Genomic DNA, 21,912 nt, shown 5'->3' with positions numbered 1-21,912 from the left:
TAAGCTTTTAAAGCAACGTCATGACAAATATATGCAAACGTATTTGTCATGGGCAAATGATGACAGCTGTTAAGATGTTCCCATTAGACTTCCCGGAGGGATGAACTTCATTCAGCTCTTTTTTTTTCTTGCTGGTCAAAAAGCAGCCCTGAAGAGATTCTCTGCTGTGGGTGTCTTTAATAACCTTCCACTTTTGCCCCTCAAAAGCTTAGAAGGGTGCGCTGGCTGACTCAACTCTCCAATCACAAGCACCTAAACAGCGCTCAAGCCTGGGCTGTTGAACGCTGGGTGTGAAACTGCATGCTTAATGAATGCAGGGGGCAAGGATTGATTATGCCTTGGACTTGGAAGCAGCAGCTGCCTGTGAAACAGTCTTACATCTAAGCTCGCTATGGAAAATATGAAGGAATGCTGAAGAAGCTAATTTGCAAAAGGATATGTTCCTGTAAGCAATTTTTTTTGGTGTGTGTGTGTATGTGTGTGTGAAATTTCTCCCCTTCAGGGATACGGTAAATAAAAGATCATCAATCATTTTTTTTTATTTGCTTAACTGTTATCAAGAACAGACAAAGGCCTCTTTAAACAAGGCATGTGTCTATGTAAAGCTAGACGGTCATTCATAAATGAGCTTTGTAGAAACGGAAGGAACAGCAATGATGGATAGATAATGGCTAAATGTAGGGAACTGTGTACTGTCTGGTTTTAAAGTCCATTGAAACTAGTGGAAGCAAAGCAGGTTTGGATATAGCTTTATGAAATGTGTTGTTTGACTTGCAAGCCTCTTCCTGCAATGTGAACTATTATGTAGCACTCAACTGTCATCCGGGGTGGATTTTATGCTGACTTTATAGTATAGATCTGACTGCTAGATTCCCATTTCCTGAAGTGCATGTTCAGATTTTAACCTGTTCTTTGTTTCTCTTTCTGCTCTGCACATGTGCTCTTAAAAACCTGATGTCTGGAATAGCTTAGATTCTTAACAGTTAAAATTAAGTGTGGAAATATAATGTTATTCAAACTGCTACTTAGATTGATTTTTTTTTAACATTATCACAGATATTTAAATCTCTTTTCCGGCTGTTTGTATCTAATCTTTAAAAAGCGATGAGTTTTACTAGAGTGTTTTTTTCTTCTTCCTTTGAATCATTATAAAAAACAAAACAAAATGTGCTTCTCAAAAGAAACTACTGAAAATTGTACTTTCTTTAGTTAACACTTCAATATGGGAAGCCACACCCCTGAATGTATGAGAGAGAGAACAATATTCTGTTCATCTATTTATGCTATTTATTTTACTGCTACTCTGCTGAACAAGGTTTTGAACAAATGAATTCAATGCTTCAGATTAAAAATCTTTTGCTTTGATAAAGACCTATCCGTATGGTAATTGAACACTTCATATTGCTTGTAAAATTTTATCATGGTCCTAAAGATAAGGTGTGATACATCTTTTCCACAAGCGACAATAACAAAATTAGACTAAGATGAGCAGATAGCTTTATTTTATAAGCTCTGACGGTGTTACACTGCACCCTTTTATGAGCGCATGGTTTAATGATTTCATTGCTGATGACTTGCATTGAAATACAGTATGCAGAGCATGGATCTTACTACTAATAGTTCACAGAGTCACTTTAAAAAAAATTAGAGGGTGTGGTATTATATCTAGGCCTCTATCTCCCACATGTTTCACTCATATAAGAAAGATGTGTGTTGAATATGTTGTTGAGTAGAAATAGACTGAAACAAAGGCATTTGGTGTGGCATCACCATCAGCAATAAAGTTTAAAAATCGATGGATTTGTTGGATATCACACAGACATTTATTCCCAGTGATCAGACGTCAAAAAATGAGGAAATTAGTTTTGTGAACCCTGTAGACTTACGCTTCTGATACTGGGGAGCCTTCCAATCTAGGTTGTGATATGATTGTGAGAGTAAGCCATCAGAATAAAAATATTCCACAAAAGGTCCTCATTTGAATATAAACAGCTCCTTGGAGCTCAGCCCATGTTTATAAATCATACTTTTATAACAGAGGAACATCTAGAGAAGCAGTATTCAGTATAAAAAAATCAAAACATAGAAATACTAAAATGCTGAATGGAAATCCACAATTATTTAGTTTGAAAAAGGAAAATTACCGTATATACTTGAGTATAAGCCGAATTTTTCAGCCCACTTTTTGGGCTGAAAAAATCCACTTCGGCTTATACTCCAGTCAACAAAAAAAAAAGAACTTACCGAGGACTTGCGCGCGGCCGAGCTACTTTGCCTGACGCTGCTGGGGTCGCCCGGGTGCCTCTGCTCGCCCTCAGCAGCACCTGGCCCGGAATCACATGCGAAACAAGCCCGGCAGAGGAGCCGGAGCGGCGAGCAGAGGCGCCCGGCCCAGATCCTGCAAGGCCCGGCCGAGACGCGCCCCCAGCAGCGGAGCTGCTCCGGCTCCTCTGCCGGGCTTGTTTTGCATGTGAGCTACTTTGCCTGATGCTGAGAAGACCCGCTTGGGCACTCGGGTTGTTGTCAGTCTCCGCAGGCCCTTCTCGTTTCCAGGAACGTCAAGCGCGCTTGGCTCTCCACCCCCACGGCAGGGCAGGGCAGGGCAGAGACTTGCTCGCCCTTCTGACGGCCCTGAAGAGAAACGAAGGGCTTGCAAACTCCCCGCGAGAAGCTGGGCGAAGCGCGCGGCTGGGCGAGTGTGTGCCTGCGCGCGTATTTACGAAAGAAACGCTCCGAGAGTTCTTCTTTCTCCGCCCCCTTGGGGGGAACTCTAGCGACTGCTGTAGCCGCGCTTCTCTTCTCGGCTCCGAAAATAGGGATTTCTACTCTCTCTCTCTCTCTCTCTCCCCTCCCCACCCCGCATTCTCCTGCCTCTTCGATTGCGACAATAAAAGGGCGAAGGGTGCGCTGGTTTCTTCCTCCTTCCTCCCCCCCTCCCCTCCCCTCCCCGATTGTCAAGTGAGGCAGCTGGAGGTCTGGCCGGGAGATTGTAGCCGTTTTGAAACGCCGCGTCTTGAAATGCCCGATCAGCTGATTTTCGGGTGGAAGAGCCGCAGCTTGAATCTGTTTGCATCTGCCTGAATTAGACCGAAACGGCCTGAATTTGACCAGAGTTGCTTTGTAATGGCTGGAGGAACTGCAGAGGAGGTCTTGCCGGGAGATTGTGGCCGTTTTGAAACGCCGCGGCTTGAAACGCCCAATCAGCTGATTTTCGGGGCGGAAAGAGCCACGGCTTGAATCTGCTTGTATTTGTTTGAACTTAACCAGAAACGGCTCGTAATGGCTGGAGGAACTGCGGAGGGAGTGAATGCTCCAGCCTGGAATATTTGGAAAGGCTGGGGGAACCGGATGAACTGCAGCTTAAGCGACTGTTGCCGGAGGAGCCATGGCTTGAAACGCCCCAGTTTTGGGGCAGCGTTTGCTTGTTCCCTCCCTCCCTCCCTCCCTCCCCTTTCCCTCCTCTCTAAATCCTTCCTTCCTTCCTCCCTCCCTCCCTCCCTCCCCTTTCCCTCCTCTCTAAATCCTTCCTTCCTTCCTTCCTTCCTTCCTTCCTTCCTTCCTTCCTTCCTTCCTTCCTTCCTTCCTTCCTTCCTTCCCCAGCCCTAATCCGGAAAGTGGAAGGAAAGAAGAGTAAAGGCTGGGCGGAGGAGGAGGGGAAGTTTAAAAAGGGGGCGGCGTTCCCTTTAAAAAGCCGCCCGCCACGCCGCGCTCCCTCGCAGCACTCGCGGCGGCTGGCTTCTTGGCTCCCGGTCTCCCCCAGGCTTCCCGGCTGTGACTGGCGAGCGAGCCTCCCGAGCTCCGGCGGCCGTGACATCAGCAGAAGCGGAGCAAGCAAAAGCGAAGGGGGAAGGAAGTTCACCAGCAGCACCTCGAGCCCGCTCCGAGCGCTGGCGGACGCGGAGCCGAAAGAGAAGCAGCATCTCTGCGCGCCCGGGCTGCTGGGGTGAAGTGGCAGCCGCCGCACCAACCAGCCGAGGAGACTCTCGCTTCCCCCCACCCCCCACCCTCCCTACATCCCGAGCCTTCCAGATCTTCGCCTGCCTACTCGCGAGCAGGCATGTTTTCCAGCCAATCCGGGCCTGGGAGCAGGGCGCCGGCGGCACGTCCACTTTCCCCGCACTCTCCGTTCAGACGGCGCCCTTTGAGCCTGGAGTGATGCGGACGTCGGAAAAGGGCGCCGGGCGAAAGCAGCGAAGCGGGATCGCCGCGTGCCCCCCACTCCTCCTCCTCTTCTTCTTCTTCTTCTTCCTCCTCCTGGTCGGCTTGACACCCCCATTTCGGCTGCTTCGCAAACTGCTTCCTCCACCCCACCCCACCCCACCTCACCCCTCCCCGCAAAAGATGCCGGGGTCGACAGCGGTTTTTCTACCCGGAACAAGCAAACACGCAGGCAACCCTGCACTATTCAGCTCAGTGAAGTCACGCTTGAAACGGCTTGAAACGCCCGATCAGCTGATTTTCGGGGCGGAAAGCATGCGGTGTTGTGTTTTTTTTCTCCCCCCGAAAGTGAACGGCAGCTTTCCGTACTAGTGTATTGGCATGTCAAGACACCAGCACAAAGACCAAGGTACAAGCAGCTCTCCTTCAGTCATTATTGAAACAGTTGATCAGCCCAACTTCTTCTTCTTCTTATTATTATTATTAAATCTGTTTTTTAACCAAGCGTGACTTCACTGAGCTGAATAGTGCAGGGTTGCCTGCGTGTTTGCTTGTTCTGGGTAGAAAAAAACGCTGTCGACCCCGGCATCTTTTGCGGGGAGGGGTGAGGTGGGGTGGGGTGGGGTGGAGAAAGCAGTTTGCGAAGCAGCCGAAATGGGGGTATATAGAGGATGGGAGGTTCCCACCGAGAGAGCCAGCAGAGTTGTTGTCGAAGCGTGTCACACGCCTTTCCAACCACCAGAGAAGGGAGGAATAAGAAAGAAACACACACACACACACACACACACACACACACACCAGGAAATCGAGGAAGCTTGCGTAAGATCTGAAGGAGACACGATCGTGGGAAAGGCACCGAGCGTGCCGTGGAAAAAAAAAGAAAGGGTGGACTTGGGCTCGGCTGGTTTCGCAACGGGAAATGGGAAATCCCCGCAAAAGATGCCGGGGTCGACAGCGTTTTTTCTACCCGGAACAAGCAAACACGCAGGCAACCCTGCACTATTCAGCTCAGTGAAGTCACGCTTGGTTAAAAAACAGATTTAATAATAATAATAAGAAGAAGAAGAAGTTGGGCTGATCAAATGTTTCAATAATGACTGAAGGAGAGCTGCTTGTACCTTGGTCTTTGTGCTGGTGTCTTGACATGCCAATACACTAGTACGGAAAGCTGCCGTTCACTTTCGGGGGGAGGAAAAAAAACACAACAACACCGCACGCTTTCCGCCCCGAAAATCAGCTGATCGGGCGTTTCAAGCCGTTTCAAGCGTGACTTCACTGAGCTGAATAGTGCAGGGTTGCCTGCGTGTTTGCTTGTTCCGGGTAGAAAAAACGCTGTCGACCCCGGCATCTCTTGCGGGGAGGGGTGAGGTGGGGTGGGGTGGGGTGGAGGAAGCAGTTTGCGAAGCAGCCGAAATGGGGGTGTCAAGCCAACCAGGAGGAGGAAGAAGAAGAAGAAGAAGAAGAGGAGGAGTGGGGGGCACGCGGCGATCACGCTTCGCTGCTTTCGCCCGGCGCCCTTTTCCGATGTCCGCATCACTCCAGGCTCAAAGGGCGCCGTCTGAACGGAGAGTGCAGGGAAAGTGGACGTGCCGCCGGCGCCCTGCTCCCAGGCCCGGATTGGCTGGAAAACATGCCTGCTCGCGAGTAGGCAGGCGAAGATCTGGAAGGCTCGGGATGTAGGGAGGGTGGGGGGTGGGGGGTGGGGGGAAGCGAGAGTCTCCTCGGCTGGTTGGTGCGGCGGCTGCCACTTCACCCCAGCAGCCCGGGCGCGCAGAGATGCTGCTTCTCTTTCGGCTCCGTGTCCGCCAGCGCTCGGAGCGGGCTCGAGGTGCTGCTGGTGAACTTCCTTCCCCCTTCGCTTTTGCTTGCTCCGCTTCTGCTGATGTCACGGCCGCCGGAGCTCGGGAGGCTCGCTCGCCAATCACAGCCGGGAAGCCTGGGGGAGACCGGGAGCCAAGAAGCCAGCCACCGCGAGTGCTGCGAGGGAGCGCGGCGTGGCGGGCGGCTTTTTAAAGGGAACGCCGCCCCCTTTTTAAACTTCCCCTCCTCCTCCGCCCAGCCTTTACTCTTCTTTCCTTCCACTTTCCGGATTAGGGCTGGGGAAGGAAGGAAGGAAGGAAGGAAGGAAGGAAGGAAGGAAGGAAGGATTTAGAGAGGAGGGAAAGGGGAGGGAGGGAGGGAGGGAGGGAGGAAGGAAGGAAGGAAGGAAGGATTTAGAGAGGAGGGAAAGGGGAGGGAGGGAGGGAGGGAGGGAACAAGCAAACGCTGTCCCAAAACTGGGGCGTTTCAAGCCATGGCTCCTCTGGCAACAGTCGCTTAAGCTGCAGTTCATCCGGTTCCCCCAGCCTTTCCAAATATTCCAGGCTGGAGCATTCACTCCCTCCGCAGTTCCTCCAGCCATTACGAGCCGTTTCTGGTTAAGTTCAAACAAATACAAGCAGATTCAAGCCGTGGCTCTTTCCGCCCCGAAAATCAGCTGATTGGGCGTTTCAAGCCGCGGCGTTTCAAAACGGCCACAATCTCCCGGCAAGACCTCCTCTGCAGTTCCTCCAGCCATTACAAAGCAACTCTGGTCAAATTCAGGCCGTTTCGGTCTAATTCAGGCAGATGCACCCTTCGCCCTTTTATTGTCGCAATTGAAGAGGCAGGAGAATGCGGGGTGGGGAGGGGAGAGAGAGAGAGAGAGAGTAGAAATCCCTATTTTCGGAGCCGAGAAGAGAAGCGCGGCTATAGCAGTCGCTAGAGTTCCCCCCAAGGGGGCGGAGAAAGAAGAACTCTCGGAGCGTTTCTTTCGTAAATACGCGCGCAGGCACACACTCGCCCAGCCGCGCGCTTCGCCCAGCTTCTCGCGGGGAGTTTGCAAGCCCTTCGTTTCTCTTCAGGGCCGTCAGAAGGGCGAGCAAGTCTCTGCCCTGCCCTGCCCTGCCGTGGGGGTGGAGAGCCAAGCGCGCTTGACGTTCCTGGAAACGAGAAGGGCCTGCGGAGACTGACAACAACCCGAGTGCCCAAGCGGGTCTTCTCAGCATCAGGCAAAGTAGCTCACATGCAAAACAAGCCCGGCAGAGGAGCCGGAGCAGCTCCGCTGCTGGGGGCGCATCTCGGCCGGGCCTTGCAGGATCTGGGCCGGGCGCCTCTGCTCGCCGCTCCGGCTCCTCTGCCGGGCTTGTTTCGCGTGCGAGCTACTTTGCCGGCCGCTGCTGAGGGAAGATCTCTGGAGAGGAGCATAAGGTGAGCTGCTGCATTTCCCAGCCTCGGCTTATACTCGAGTCACCAACTTTTTCCATTTTTGGGGGGTAAAATTAGGGGTCTCGGCTTATATTCGAGTCGGCTTATATTCAAGTATATACGGTACCAAAATAATTTGGAAATGTACATAAGGAGCAAGTGGCATGAGGGTTGTAACAGATTACATTTATAATAGACCCATGGACTTGACTCAGTCTTTACATAGTTATCTTGTGAAGCCTCTGTCTTCCAATGGTCATTCCAAGGCAATAGAATGTATTTTTAATTTTAAGTGACTGGGTCCAGGCAGGCACATACCTCCATGTTCATATTACTGAATAACAGGTTGTGTCCTGCTGTAATACATTATTTCATTTGTTCATGTTTGCAGAGCAAACTTGCTTCAAACTGGGAGATGGTTCTAAACAACTCTTATGAATTTTATGTTGTGCTTGCTTTGTAGATAAACATTTTGATGATGATGACTCTGTGGATGGGAACCGACCATCCTCAGCCAGTTCCTCAACCTCTTCAAAGGCTCCCTCATTATCTCGGAAAAGTGGGGTGGGCACTGCTCGTAGGGTAGGAGCAGTAGCTTTAGTCGCAAAAACTCCAGGTAGGTCCAGTCCTTGCAAACACCTAAACATTACTTTTTTCAATCTTTTTTTTGCCTTTCCATTTTTTATGCATGGTTGGAACAGTAGAACATAACACCACCCTCAGTGCCCCTATTCGTTGATTTGAGGAACGTACTAAAAGATGTAAAATATTTGAGATTGTGTCATGTCAACAAGCATATCATCAAATGTGTTTATTGTAACTAGAGGCAGTTCTTGTTTAGCAGTTGCCTCATTTAGTGAGCATTCACTGTCACAACAGGGATAATCAAGAAACTTTGCAATCAGTCCTCGCATTTACAATCCTTGTAGCTCTATAAACATAGGACAGCAGAAGTAAGGTCCTAAGCACAGTTGTAGTTTCCTTAGTGACCGCTTCACCTAACAACCAGGTTGCTGATCCCAGTTGTGATCACTAAACAAGGACTACCTAACATCATTTAACAACATTGTTTAAAATGTTTAAAGAAAACTTTCTGACATTTTAATAAGACCAATCCTCGAGATCAGATCTATATTCAGATGCAATTTTCTCTGGCTCTTCTAAAGCCAGGAGGTTTTCAAAGATTAAGCTTAGTTTATGGAAATGGAATGCATTAAATCTAATGATGGGGAACTATCTAATAAATCTACAGGTAGTCTTTGACTTACAATCACATTTGAGCCCCCAATTTTTTTGTTGATAAGTGAGACATTTGTTAAGTGAGTTTTGCCCCATTTTACAAGCTTCCTTGCCACAGTTGTTAAGTGAATTATTGTAGTTTTGCTAGTAACATGATTGTTAAGTGAATCTGGCTTCCCCATTAACTTTGCTTGACAGAAAGTTGGAAAAGCTGATCACATGACCCTGGGATACTGCAACTGTCATAAATATGAGACAGTTGTCAAGCATCTGAATTTTGATCACATGACCATGGGGAAGCTGCAGTGGTCATGTGAAAAATGGTGATAGGTCACTTGTTTTAGTGCTGTTGTAACTTTGAACAGTCACTAAACGAACTGTTGTAAGTCGAGGACAACCTGTATTTTCAGAAAACTTTCAAAAATAGAGTTCAATCTAATTTTTTTAAACTGCCTTATTCATTCTTATATATCCCAATCAACTATATCACATTGACATTAAATATACATGAACGTATACACAACGTATATACACATATACATTAATGCACATGCATTATTTAAATAATTTATAGAAAAATTATATTAACTTTTCTAAACTTCGCCACTTTAGAAAAAACAAATTCCATCTCTTTCAGGCAATATTCTGTCTTCTTTGATTGTTTCAATCTTTTCCTTAAGAAAGCCTTTTTCTGAAGGCATTGCATGCTTTGCCATTTCTTTTTCTTTATTCTTACTACAATAAGACCTGCTTTACATATAGTTTATACAAATTTCTTTCCGAACTATTATCGTTCCCTTCTTATACTCCCTCTTGCATTTTCTAGCAACTAAGGAAGGAGCTGGTGCCGTTGATGAGGAGGATTTCATTAAAGCTTTTGAAGATGTCCCAACTGTTCAGGTAAATTGCTCATAGTGTGGTTAGGAATAAAGTCAAGATAGTAAAAGTTGATTGGATTGGCAAATCATTTCTTTTTCAATATTGCCAATGGGACAGCAGGTTAGTTTGAGACTGTAAGGCAGAACATGCCATGAGAAATTTGATAATCGAACAGAATGAAATGGTGAGGAAACACTCTTAAATCTCAGTCTTAAGTCATGAATGATATTAAGAGTGATTATATAGTTTCACAAGAGGCATAAAAGACACAGATTATAACACTGAGGTATGTTTCCTTTGTTAATGGAAGCTGGTTGATCTAGTGGAGACATCCCTAAACAGAAAATAGGGGATTGTTTTTCTTGGATCCCTTCTTTTCTTTGTAATTCCTTCCTATCCCCATCTGCACTAGAGGAGTTCTCTTTGGATCACATGAAAAGTAAACAGGATGCTGCAGTAAAAAAGGGACATTTTATTTATTTATTTAAAACGTTTATAGAACACGCCCATTGTTCAACCAGATCTGGGTGGTTCCCTATCAAACAACAGAAGAAACGTAAAATTCTGTTTAAGACTGTAAAACCAAATCATTTAATATATTAAAAACAATTAAAAAAACCTGACACTGTTAGATAAAAGAAGTTCCCATTAATAGAAGTGCACAGTTGGATACAATTCATGACAGAGCAAATTAGGCAACTTTTATATCTTTTTCTGGTAGAATGAAAGCCCTTATCTTTTAATGAAATAACAGAAAAGAAAGAAATACATGCATTTGATATCCTGGATTTATATCCATATCTTCTTTCCAATGTTATGGAAAATGATTTGTCTTTGCGCATCAGGAGTCCCTCTTTTTAGTAGTTTCCTGCTCCTCTCATGCATTTTTCCTGAACCATCTAATATATATTTGGAGGTGTACAAAAGATATGTGATGAGGCAGGGATAATTTCTTGTAGTTCAGTGAATTCTTCTAACTTGGTAAAATAATTTTTATACGTTTTCTTTACAGATTTATTCTAGCCGAGACTTTGAAGAATCCATAAATAAAATCAGAGAAATCCTGTCCGATGATAAACATGATTGGGAACAGAGAGTAGCTGCAGTAAGCATTTGATTTTATATGAACTCTTTTATGTAATATAACCTACTTGGCATGGGACTTTGCATTTTATGATATGCTAGAACAGGGGTGTCAAATTGCCGGCCCGCAGGCTAGACGTGTCATCCAGAAGCCACGCCCACCCCATTGCAGGCAATGGCAAAATGGTCCCGATACGTCTCGCAATGTCACGAGTTTGACATGTCTGTGCTAGAAGATTGGATAATCTCTCCTGTGTCTGTATATTTCTGCAAATTGGAACTTTGGAACTTCAAGACATCCTGAAAATTCTCATTTACTATTGGGGAAAAAACAAAAAAGCAACCAAGCAAGAATTGTCAGTGCTTAATTTTCAGAGCTGTAGAGGGAAGTTTGAACAGGGACACATTTTCCATGGTAGGCTTCATATTATAAAAAGTTGCCCTTCTCTTTAAGTGTGCTTCCAAGTTGGTTGAATCTATCAAGAACTCTATTGACATTTTATATATTTATATTTATATATATTTATAATATTATATAATATAATATAATATAATATAATATTATATTATATTATTATATAATATTATATTATATTATATTATATTATATTATATTATATTATATTATATTATATTATATTATATTATATTATATTATATTATATTATATTATATTATATTATATTATATTATATTAGTATGTATGTATATGTGTATGTGTATGTATATATGTATATATAGATAGATATAGATATAGATATATAGATATGGATTTTAACATGCTTGGATTTTAGTTTACTACTGTACCCTATCTTGAGATTTCACTGAAATGGAAAATATAAATAATACAATTTTATCACATTGACAAATCTGCACTCTACAGATGATAACTGATAAAATAGTTAATTTTGTTTCCTATGTTCAATTTCTGTTCAACAGCTGAAAAAAATCCGGTCTTTATTATTGGCTGGAGCTGCTGAGTATGATACCTTCTTCCAACATCTGCGCTTGCTTGATGGAGCCTTTAAATTATCTGCTAAAGACTTGAGGTCCCAGGTGGTGCGAGAAGCTTGTATCACATTAGGGTAAGGAGCACAATCTATATATTCTACACTATGTTAATTATTGTCAGGGTGAAACTACAACATGTTTTTTCCTCCAATCCACCTCTTCTGTGGTAGGAGAGTGAAAGTACATTTTGTTGAATGAGTAAAGTAGTGGGATTGCTGGGAGAAAGAAATCCATCTCTGCTGTTCTTAAATACTCTGTTAGTTTATGAATATACTGTATTTACCACTAAGCATGTCAGTGACTCCAGCTTCATGCCAGATATGTCCTTTAACGCTGCAGCAGTTGTCTAGCCTGATACTGATAGTATGAATAACCTGTGCCACATCGCAAAAGTTATGCAAGTGAAAAGGCCTGATTTCTTGCCCGCTGTATATTAGTGCGGTTTTGCAGTTACACTGGATGTTTGTTCTGAAGCTACTCTCATTGTTCCTTAGGGGATATAGGTTTGTAGTTATTCATTAATTATTTTCAGCAGGTTTTATTTGTGAATGTTATCAGTTATTAAGGAAATACCCTTGGATAGATGCTATGGGAAATATATATTTAAATAATATGACGGCTTGTATTTCTATAGAAATAGGAAGAAAAACAAATTGGTTGCAAGTATCTTTAGATCAACCAAACATTCTCCTCTCTGTTCCCTTCTCATTGTTATAATTGAGAAATGTTTATTGAAACTTCAAAATATTTCACCAGTACTGGTATTTCTCTAGCCATTGTTTCAATAATTCAGTGGTAGTTTCTGTCTTAGATGCCTGAAAGCTTTCCTTAAATCTTATTTTATAGGATTTAATACTTCCTCTAGGTTCAATCAGAGTTCAGGGTGAAAGTTCAGGTATTTCATTTGCCCTGGCACTTTCAATTCTGTACTGCAGTTTGCTGTCAGCACTGATTTTAAGCAAAGGGCAAGAGGGATTGTTAATAGCAGCTCTAAAATCCACAAATGACAAGGCAAGATGGAAAGCCTTAGAGAAGGTCTGACCGACTGATCAAGCAGTTTCATACTATCCTTTAGCCTATCCATAATAGCTTCACAGTGATCTACTCCAGATTGATTCCTTGTGAAAACTGACCATCATATCAAGTATTGGGGGGAAAAACCTGAGAATACTTAGGTAACACAGATGCTGTGTTTGTAATTTATTGTTAATTTGTAGACAGTGAATATAATAGCCTTGCCTAACTGCATCTTGGCCTAACCTCCTCTTTCATTATTGCGATCTGTTTTCTTGTTTTATTTCAGACATTTGTCATCGGTATTGGGTAACAAGTTTGACCATGGGGCAGAAACCGTCATGCCAACAATCTTTAATCTCATTCCCAACAGTGCCAAAGTCATGGCCACTTCTGGTGTAGTCGCTGTGAGATTAATTATTCGAGTGAGTATTGCTCAATGCAGATACAAATTGTTCTCCCATGTACTCCTGATGAGAGCAGCAGAGGGATGTAATAAACATGAAAATTAGTCCAATTAACAGGCTCTTGCACAGAATCTTAAACAGGCCTTAGAGTCAGCATGAAAGATTCACTTACTGTTTGCCTTGCATCTGTGTTTTTGTAACATTACCAGACTGGAAATTCAAAAAGCTGAAATTAAATTGTGCTCTCTGGATTGTTTTCTTTATAGTCTGACAGTGATATATTCTACAGTTGTTACTTGTTAAATACCGATGAACAATAGAATACATCTGCCGAAGAATATATATTTTAATGGAAAGCCCAGCTCGTCATTAAAAACAGACCTTCAGTTTGCATTCAGATGTTATAAACTGAGCTTTGATTTACCATTGCTGCTTTTTAGTTTAACATTTTTTTGATGTGAAGGAGAAGCAAATCTGTGTTCTTGTTCATGGAAAAAGTATTAAAAGGTCATTAGGCTGTATCTGCAAATCACAGGATGTGAAAATTCTTCTAAATTTTTCCATTGATTTAGTAGAATGCTAGTATCCTTTTACTGGCCATAACTGCACTGTTTGTTAAGTGGTGTGCCAAAAAAAACCAACAACTCTAAAGTAGATTTGATTGATTTAGCTGACATATAAATCTGCTTCATTTTTTTCAATGTATGCCTTTAATATCCCATCATTATGTTCAAGCAAGTATTTCTTTAGTACCTAGTAACTTCATTTCTACCACATTCAAAATTACAGTTTGAGGTCCTCTGGGAAGATGTCTATAAACTGCATCCTAGGTTTTGGGGTCCACGTAGAGACCAAGACCCTACATGCATTCATTGTTTAATTGATCTCATTGGCAGTAATAGTCAACAAGGAGCATTAAGCATAAATATGTTTATAGTAAAGTCAAAATTTTAGTTTGACATGACCTGCAGTCAGAATCTTTTTTGGAGATGCAAAATTTTTTTAAAAAACATAGAGCTGGGTTTATTTATGAATTGTTGGCAAAGTATGATTCAGATTTGCTTGTTTTGAAAAATGGATCTTGCTAGCCATGGAAAAACATGATAAGATCAGCTCTGGTATTACAGATCTTTGTGAGCCTGCTCAAGCTATGTTCAGTGTTTTCAATTTGATAATCAGTTTGTTTCAGCTATTTCTTTTTACATTTTGATTTTTTTTATTCCCTAGCATACACATACCCCTAGACTAATTCCCATCATCACCAGTAACTGTACCTCCAAATCAGTTGCAGTTAGAAGGTGAGTTATGCATCTATGGTCTGCATTATAACTTAAACAATTATATGTTATTATGAAATAATTGTAAAAAAACAGCCTAGTTTTAAGAATAATTAGTTATAGGAATTTCCTTGCTTATTTCTCTTTCTTTCTTTCTTTCTTTCTTTCTTTCTTTCTTTCTTTCTTTCTTTCTTTCTTTCTTTCTTTCTTTCTTTCTTTCTTTCTTTCTTTCTTTGGCTTTAGGGTTATTGATAGAAAGATTGCTATTGTTAATTAGCTTTTGAGCTTTGGAATCATCCTGATTCTGACCAGCAGTGATAGATGTGGTGGAAGAGGGCCTTTTTGTAATCTCCATTTAGTGAATAATCGTCAGACCTCTAATTCATGTCTTTGTCATTACTGAGTTGGACTATACAAATATTGGCAGCTATTTTTAATGACTAAAAGCTATCAATATCAATCTTTTTTGCCTCCTGTACTCTTGCAGATATAAGCAGAGCATACAGGTAACGCTCCTGTGAAATCCTCAATAGTATGGATCCACACACATTTAAATAAATGTTTCTTTTTCTCTGATTGGGAAAACCTGTTTGGGAATATTCCCCCCCTCCCCTTGTTTGTTTGTTTGGTCTCTTTAAGTCGTTTTGGACTCAAATCAGCTCCTTCTGTTTTCTTGGCAACATTTTTGGTTTGCCCTTGCGTTCGTCCTAGGGTTGAAGGAGTGTAACTGGCCCAAGGTTACCAAGCTGCCTTTGTACATAAGCCAGGTCTAGACCTGCTTTTTAGCCTGGTGCCTTTAATTACCGTATTTTCCGGCGTATAAGACGACCCCCTACTTTTAAGAAGTTTTTCAAGGTTTTTTGTCTTATACGCCGGAAAATACTTACATGCCCTGCCCTCCCTGTCCGTCATAATCCAAAATTCCGTTTGGATCAATCAAACACAACTCAGTGATGCCAGACTGGATTTGCAAACAGATCCAAAACTGTCACATTCAGAATCATCATGGTATCATGTTCTCCTAGAGTCCTCCATTGAATTCAACAGACTGAAGTAATGAAGGAGAGGTTTGAATGAAAAATACGCTAGACAGTTTTAACTGGAGTGTTAAATCACCACTCTAACACTCACGCCCCCCCCCCTTTCAAAGGATTGTTTTTATGGTCCTGTCTTTCGATGTTCTTATCCCATCTCTTTCCATCTGCAATTTTCGGACAAGTTTTTGTTTAAATAAAAAACGTATCCCAAGGGTTATCGATAGTCTTTACAAAAAACTAAGGCCCCTTGAGTTCAGAAGTCTGCTCCCCCCACCAAAAAAAATCCCAGGAGGAAAAAAACATTTTCTACCCGTCAAATAAAAATATAATGGCTCTCTCCTCTTCCCTTCCCCCGTTTCACATACCATTAAGCAGAGCCGAAAACCCCGTGCCCCTCCTGTTTAAAAAGTTTTGATCTTTGCAAATGACCTTAGCAAAACTTCTGCGCAGCAGATGTGGGAACAGCGGGGGCGTCTCATCCTTCCTCCCGCTCCGGATTGATCCCCGTCCCGCCGCCCCTCTTTCTCCAATTTGAGGCCGAAGCCAGTTTCTGAACCAAGAAAGGGGAGTTCAGTGCAAGGCGCCCCAGGATGGAGATAAATTGCCGGTTAATGCAGAACGGAGAAGACGGGAAAAGTTCCCCAAGAGTTAGAGCAGGAAAGGCGAGGCAACCACTGACCAAGGGGATGGAAATCGTCCGAATCCACGCAAGCGCTCCTCGCAACTGCTTCTTGCCCTGCTTCACCCTCCCCAAATGAAATTAAAACAACCTCTTACCGCCTCGCCCGAGACGCAGGCCGATAAGGCAATGGCGAGCACCTTCCACACGTTCCACATTATTCCTGCGTTTGCAGCTCTCGCTGCGGCTGCGCGTGGGGCTGCTGGCCGTCCTGCAGGCACTGGGCCGTCCTGCCACTGCCCCTCAGCGCCGCGCTCACGGCGGCTGCCTGCTGGCTCGTCTCGGCCAGCACCGCCTGGCGGAAGCGCATCCCCGCGGGGGGGAGAGCGGTGCTGGTGACAGGTGAGTCCGGCGGGCGCGAGGCCCTCCCTATTGATTGATTGGTGATTGGCCCAGCTTTGCTCCTTTCCCGCCAAAGGGGCGCCTCGCCTTATTGTCTCTGAGGTCTCTCGCCTGCTGCGCTGCTGCTCTCAGTTCCGCACTCCGAGCAAGCAATTCTTGTGTTCAGCGCGAGTCAGGCGGTGCCTCGGCGGGAGCAAAGGCTCTCCCTTCCTACGGTCGAGCGGGGCGCCTCTGGGGACCGCCTGCCCGTCCTCTCGTTGGGGACCTGACAGCCAAGCATTGGAGGCGCTAGCACGGCCAGTCCTTGAGCGAGCAACGGCAGCAGCTGCAGTAGCCGCCCCAGAAGCTGACGAGTTTGCCTTCCATCACCCGTTCGCCATCGGCCGCTTAGCCACGGGTCACCATCGCCTGCCTCCATTCAGCCCAGGGCTCCAGCCGAGCGGGAGTCGTGTTTCTGCGAAGAGGCGGCGGCCGTGGCGGCGGCAAAGGACTCAAGAAAACTTCCTGTCGCTGGGGAAGGACGATGAACTTCTGGGGCGGCTACTGCAGCTGCTGCCTTTGCTCGCTCAAGGACTGGCCGTGCTAGCGCCTCCAATGCTTGGCTGTCAGGTCCCCGACGAGAGGATGGGCAGGCGGTCCCCAGAGGCGCCCCGCTCTACCGTAGGAAGGGAGAGCCTTTGCTCCCGCCGAGGCACCGCCTGACTCGCGCTGACCACAAGAATTGCTTGCTCGGAGTGCGGAACTGAGAGCAGCAGCGCAGCAGGCGAGAGAGCTCAGAGACAATAAGGCGAGGCGCCCCTTTGGCGGGAAAGGAGCAAAGCTGGGCCAATCACAGAGCAGGCGGAGCAGGGAAACGGAGGGAAACAGGGCAGCGGCTGCTCGAGATGACGGGCGCGGGCTAGTCTCGCTCCTCTCATCAGGGACCTGTCAGCCAGCATTGGAGGCGCTAGCACGGCCAGTCCTTGAGCGAGCAACAACAGCAGCTGCAGTAGCCGCCCCAGAAGCTGACGAGAGTTTGCCCTGTATCCGCCGTTCGCCGTCGGCCGCTTAACCACGGGTCGCCATCGCCTGCCTCCATTCACCCAGCGATCCCGCCGCCCAGCAGAAAAAAGATCCGAAGGTGTTTTTTTTCCGGCGTATAAGACGACCCGGCGTATAAGACGACCCCCCAACTTTTGAGGTGATTTTCAGGGGTTCAAAAGTCATCTTATACGCCGGAAAATACGGTATGCCACCAAACTGACTTTCAGGAACACCAGGTAACTGCAGAGCAAAGTATGATTCTCACAACTCATAAAATTATCTGCTATATCTGACTTCCATCTCTCATTCTATTTACTCAGCTCTGTCTACCAGTGTTGTGGGTTTTTCTTTTCTTTGATGCACCTCTTTGGTATTTGTATTGATCATATCACGTCTGGTAACTATATTTTAAAATTGTCATGTGTAAATCTTGCACAAAGTTGGCTGTTGGCCAGAGGCTGTTTCCCCCCCCCCCTTAAAAAAATTATGCACGCAGCACTAGATAATTCCCAAGAATAATGCTGCTGTGTGCGCTTATCTCTGAAATTAATCTGCTTAGATGAATAGTCATATCCTATTTACTGTTGTTTTGCAATTCTTAGAGTTCCTACTGGGGTTGTTTTTGATGCATCATCCGCTTTTACCCTAAAATAGATCTAATTTCATTTGTTACGCTTTTTGGTTCCTTACTAAGCATTGAATTGTCCAGGACATTTGTGGAATTTTTACATGCTCCCCAACTAATTGGGGAATAGGGTAAAACCTGCTGGTTGTTATTCTTTGTCACCTACGTTTGCAACAATTTTGTATCAAAAAGCACATCAAAGTAGCCTTTCTGTTTATCTTGCATTGGCCACTTGTGCACCCCTACACACCCTCCCTGACCCTCATCACACCTCCCTTCTGCCATCACCCATCTTTTCCAACCCATGATGCATCTCTTACCCCTGCACTCTTTTCTCTCACTCCTACCCAGGAGCAGCCACTTAGCTGCCTGCTGGCCTTGAAGTTGCCTAACGCCATGGGATGTGGTTAGGATGACAGTCGTGATGCAGGGATTGCTATCATTAAATGAGGTGGTCATGCTTGATGGCCGCACTGCTTAACAATGAAAATTCTGGTCCCAAGTCTGACACAAGTTGAAACTAGCTGTACAGTGCTGGCACATAGACTACTGCAGTTCCTGACTACAGCAAAACCTTGAGGGGGCTGGCAGGCATTGGGTTAAGAAAAAATAAAATGAAATGATGGCCATGACGGCATAATCGAAGCCTCATCCCTTGTTATGTTTGTCATGTGGCCTACGTAAAAAAGAGCGGTACCTCAGTTGCATAGTCCCATCCGTCCTTTGAACATTTCTGACAAACCCTCCCCCTGTGCTCATGCCAATGTCCTACACCCTGACTAGAAGCACATGATTTTCTTTAAAGTTTTTATTTAGTAGCCTGAATATAGGATTCCTCAAAATACTTTTGAAATCACTGTTTCATATCTTAACTACTTGCCATTGATATAGTCTCTGGAACAATATGAATGAAAATTACCTTTTCTCTCTCTTTCTCTCAGGCGGTGTTTTGAATTTTTAGATTTAGTTTTGCACGAATGGCAGACACACTCCCTGGAAAGGTAAGATATGAACATTATGATATGTGACATGTTGCTTCTCTGGCTGTATTTGAGGTGGGGTGGGGAGAGTGTTGAGCGGAATTGAGGAGATTTGGAATATAAGTTTAATGTGGCTCCTTTCTTGCCTAGTCTTGGAATGGCGGACAGACGTTCCCTCTGATTCCATCAGAGCAATAGAGACAGGTCTGACTTTACGGTGGGGGGGGGGGAGGAGGAGAGAAAAACAGTTTCTTTTGCCTGTCTGGTGTCTGAACTGTTTCCATCCCAACTGCTCCATATAAGAACTGCTATGTGACTTGCACAATTAGTGCTTCCATTTTGATTGCTTTGTTTCAGCCTTTTTTCACCCTTCATTTGGGTCACATCTGAGCTTGCAGCCTGTGGGCAGGCCCTCTTTTTGTCTTCATGGCTTTTAGTAAGCTGCTCTTGAAGGCTTCTGAAGCTGAAGAATGGGGTAAAATGCTTAAATAAATGCATGTGCAGGAAAGATGAGAACTCCTAATTTATAACCTTTTTATTTTTAAAGGTGTCTTGTTTAAAACAAACTTTTTTTTTGTAAAGGGATCTATTTAAAAGAAACATTTTTATTTGTAGAGGTATCTATTTAAAGAATGTTTGTCTTACCTTTCTACTTAAACTTTGAGAGATATTACCCTAGACACTGAAAAAAAGTGATTGTTTTGGTCTAGGCCAGAGGTAGGCAACCTCAGCTCTTTTATGACTCATGGACTTCAACTCCCAGAATTCCTGAGCCAGCTATGCTGGCTCAGGAATTCTGGGAGTTGAAGTCCATGAGTCATAAAAGAGCCAAGGTTGCCTACCCCTGGTCTAGGCAAAGGGCAAGGGCATTCAGGGTACAAGGAAGTAGTTACAGAGATTGCCCTGAAATTGGAATATGTGAATATTTTTGACCCACATAAGCTTAGCAAGTTGGTGTTGCAGAAACCCTTCTGTATACATCAAAACCTTCTGTATACATCAAACCCTTGGTTTATAGCCACTCGATTACATTCTTGTGTGGCTTCAGCATCTTAATGTGTTTTAGTATCTCCATGCTTCTGTGGTTTTCACATCCAAAGGAATGACCTCCAAGGAATGTTTCTTGGTATTTCTTATAAAAGAGAATGAAATGCAATAAAGCTCACTGGTACAAACAAACACCCACACCTTCCAAAAGGATACTGTGTACCCAGTTCTTTCAAATTCTGGGCAACTGGATACACTTCCTTTGAATTCCAAATGTAATGCTGGAAGACTGTTTCTTCACTCCTCCCTCTGACAAGGTAAATAGTGATGTCTTCCAATTTCAGGCATATATCAGTATTGGTTGAAACCATCAAGAAAGGAATCCATGATGCTGACTCCGAAGCACGGATAAAAGCCAGAAAGTAAGTGGGCATCTTTTTCTTTTTAATTGTTCAGTCCATCAATAATCACAGGCTTCTTTTTGCTCTTCAGCTGAAAATTTCTCCAGTAACTGATGTTCCAAGGGAAGAACAGGACCAGACCATTAAGAACTCAGGAAATGGAACATGTTATGCTTAATAATGATTCTAACCTTTTTACTGATGTACTTCAGAGTAAATTTCATCCGACTCGTTGGAACTTTTTTCTGCATAAGCCAAATAAAACTAGTTGTTGTTTTGGCTCTGTTTAATGTTGTTTGTTCAGAAAATTAATGTGGGAATTTGGAAAGAAAAATCTTGATTTCAACGTTTTCTTTGCTTAGTACCCCTGAAGGTTCAAGCTTTTGCATTCTACAGGTTTGTTGATATTCTCTTCCCACTTTAGAATTTAGAATGTGGTTTAATTTAATATAGAAGAGAAGTCCAACTATTTCTATGTTCAAAATAATGATAACTAATGGCAAAGGGGAAACTTATTTAAGCTTGTCATGTGCTCACTTCTTTATTTATTTTGTAATAGGAAGTGCACAGACCCCTATGTCTATTTTCCAGTTTCTGCAGTCACTTTCCTACCAAAATCTTAAATTCTTTTAAACAATGTTTGGAAGCATAAATAATATACGTATGTAAAAATTAATAGGTTTGTCATAATTATGCAATTATCACAATTGATTCTCTCTGCTGTTTACCAGTTTTTTTCTTAAAATCTATTAAGGCTTTCTGGACATGCTAGTCTACTATTCATCGATCAATGTAAACTTTTATTTTCAGGTGTTACTGGGGCTTCCAGAGCCATTTTAGCCGAGAAGCAGAACATTTGTTTAATTCACTGGAATCCTCGTACCAGAAAGCCCTGCAGTCTCACTTGAAGAATTCTGATAGCATTGTTTCTTTGCCTCAGTCAGATCGCTCCTCATCTAGTTCTCAGGAGAGTCTCAAGTAAGCCTCCCTTCCACTAATGTATGGCTATTGGATGAACTTAATAATAATAGGAGAAGGGCGGGATATAAATGGAATAAAAATAAAATAAATAATTAATAAATAATAATAATAATAATAATAATAATAATAATAATAATAATAATAATAATAATAATAATAATAATAATTTAATTTCTATACTGCCCTTCTCCCGAAGGATTCAGGGCGGTATACAGGGCAATAAATACAATAAAAATACAGTATACAAAAGTTAAGATAAAATTAAATATTAAAGCCCAATTACAATAAAAATTAATTAAAATCAATATTAAAATACCCCAAACCCATCAGACCAGGCCGGCTTGTACAAATAAATAAGTTTTTAGGTCACGGCGGAAGGAGCGAAGGTCAGGAGCCATCCAGAGCTCAACCAGTAAACGGTTCCAAAGGTCTGATGCGCCCACAGAGAACGCCCTCCCCCTGGGGGTCGCCAGCCGACACTCTCTGACCGACGGCACCCTGAGGAGGCCCTCTCTGTGGGAGCGCACTGGACGAAGGGAAGTTGATGCCGGCAGCAGGTGCTCC

General features: G+C 43.9%; 1 protein-coding gene across 1 annotated transcript in view; it reads left to right on the top strand.

Moving 5' to 3' along the window:
- Nucleotides 1-21,912, top strand: part of CLASP1 (cytoplasmic linker associated protein 1) — a 219,041-nt gene that overhangs the window by 93,595 nt on the left and 103,534 nt on the right. Inside the window, exons 9-17 of the mRNA XM_083349903.1 lie at nucleotides 7,847-7,999; nucleotides 9,449-9,522; nucleotides 10,514-10,606; nucleotides 11,524-11,669; nucleotides 12,899-13,034; nucleotides 14,244-14,314; nucleotides 18,941-19,000; nucleotides 20,311-20,388; nucleotides 21,178-21,345. Coding sequence (XP_083206029.1) covers nucleotides 7,847-7,999; nucleotides 9,449-9,522; nucleotides 10,514-10,606; nucleotides 11,524-11,669; nucleotides 12,899-13,034; nucleotides 14,244-14,314; nucleotides 18,941-19,000; nucleotides 20,311-20,388; nucleotides 21,178-21,345 — 979 coding nt within the window. The remainder of the gene's footprint in view (nucleotides 1-7,846; nucleotides 8,000-9,448; nucleotides 9,523-10,513; nucleotides 10,607-11,523; nucleotides 11,670-12,898; nucleotides 13,035-14,243; nucleotides 14,315-18,940; nucleotides 19,001-20,310; nucleotides 20,389-21,177; nucleotides 21,346-21,912) is intronic.

This window comes from Vipera ursinii, assembly GCF_947247035.1.
Source record: "Vipera ursinii genome assembly, chromosome: 1".
NCBI lineage: Eukaryota > Metazoa > Chordata > Lepidosauria > Squamata > Viperidae > Vipera > Vipera ursinii.
The sequence above is the reverse complement of the archived record's forward strand: the minus strand, read 5'-3'. Positions and strand labels throughout refer to the sequence as shown.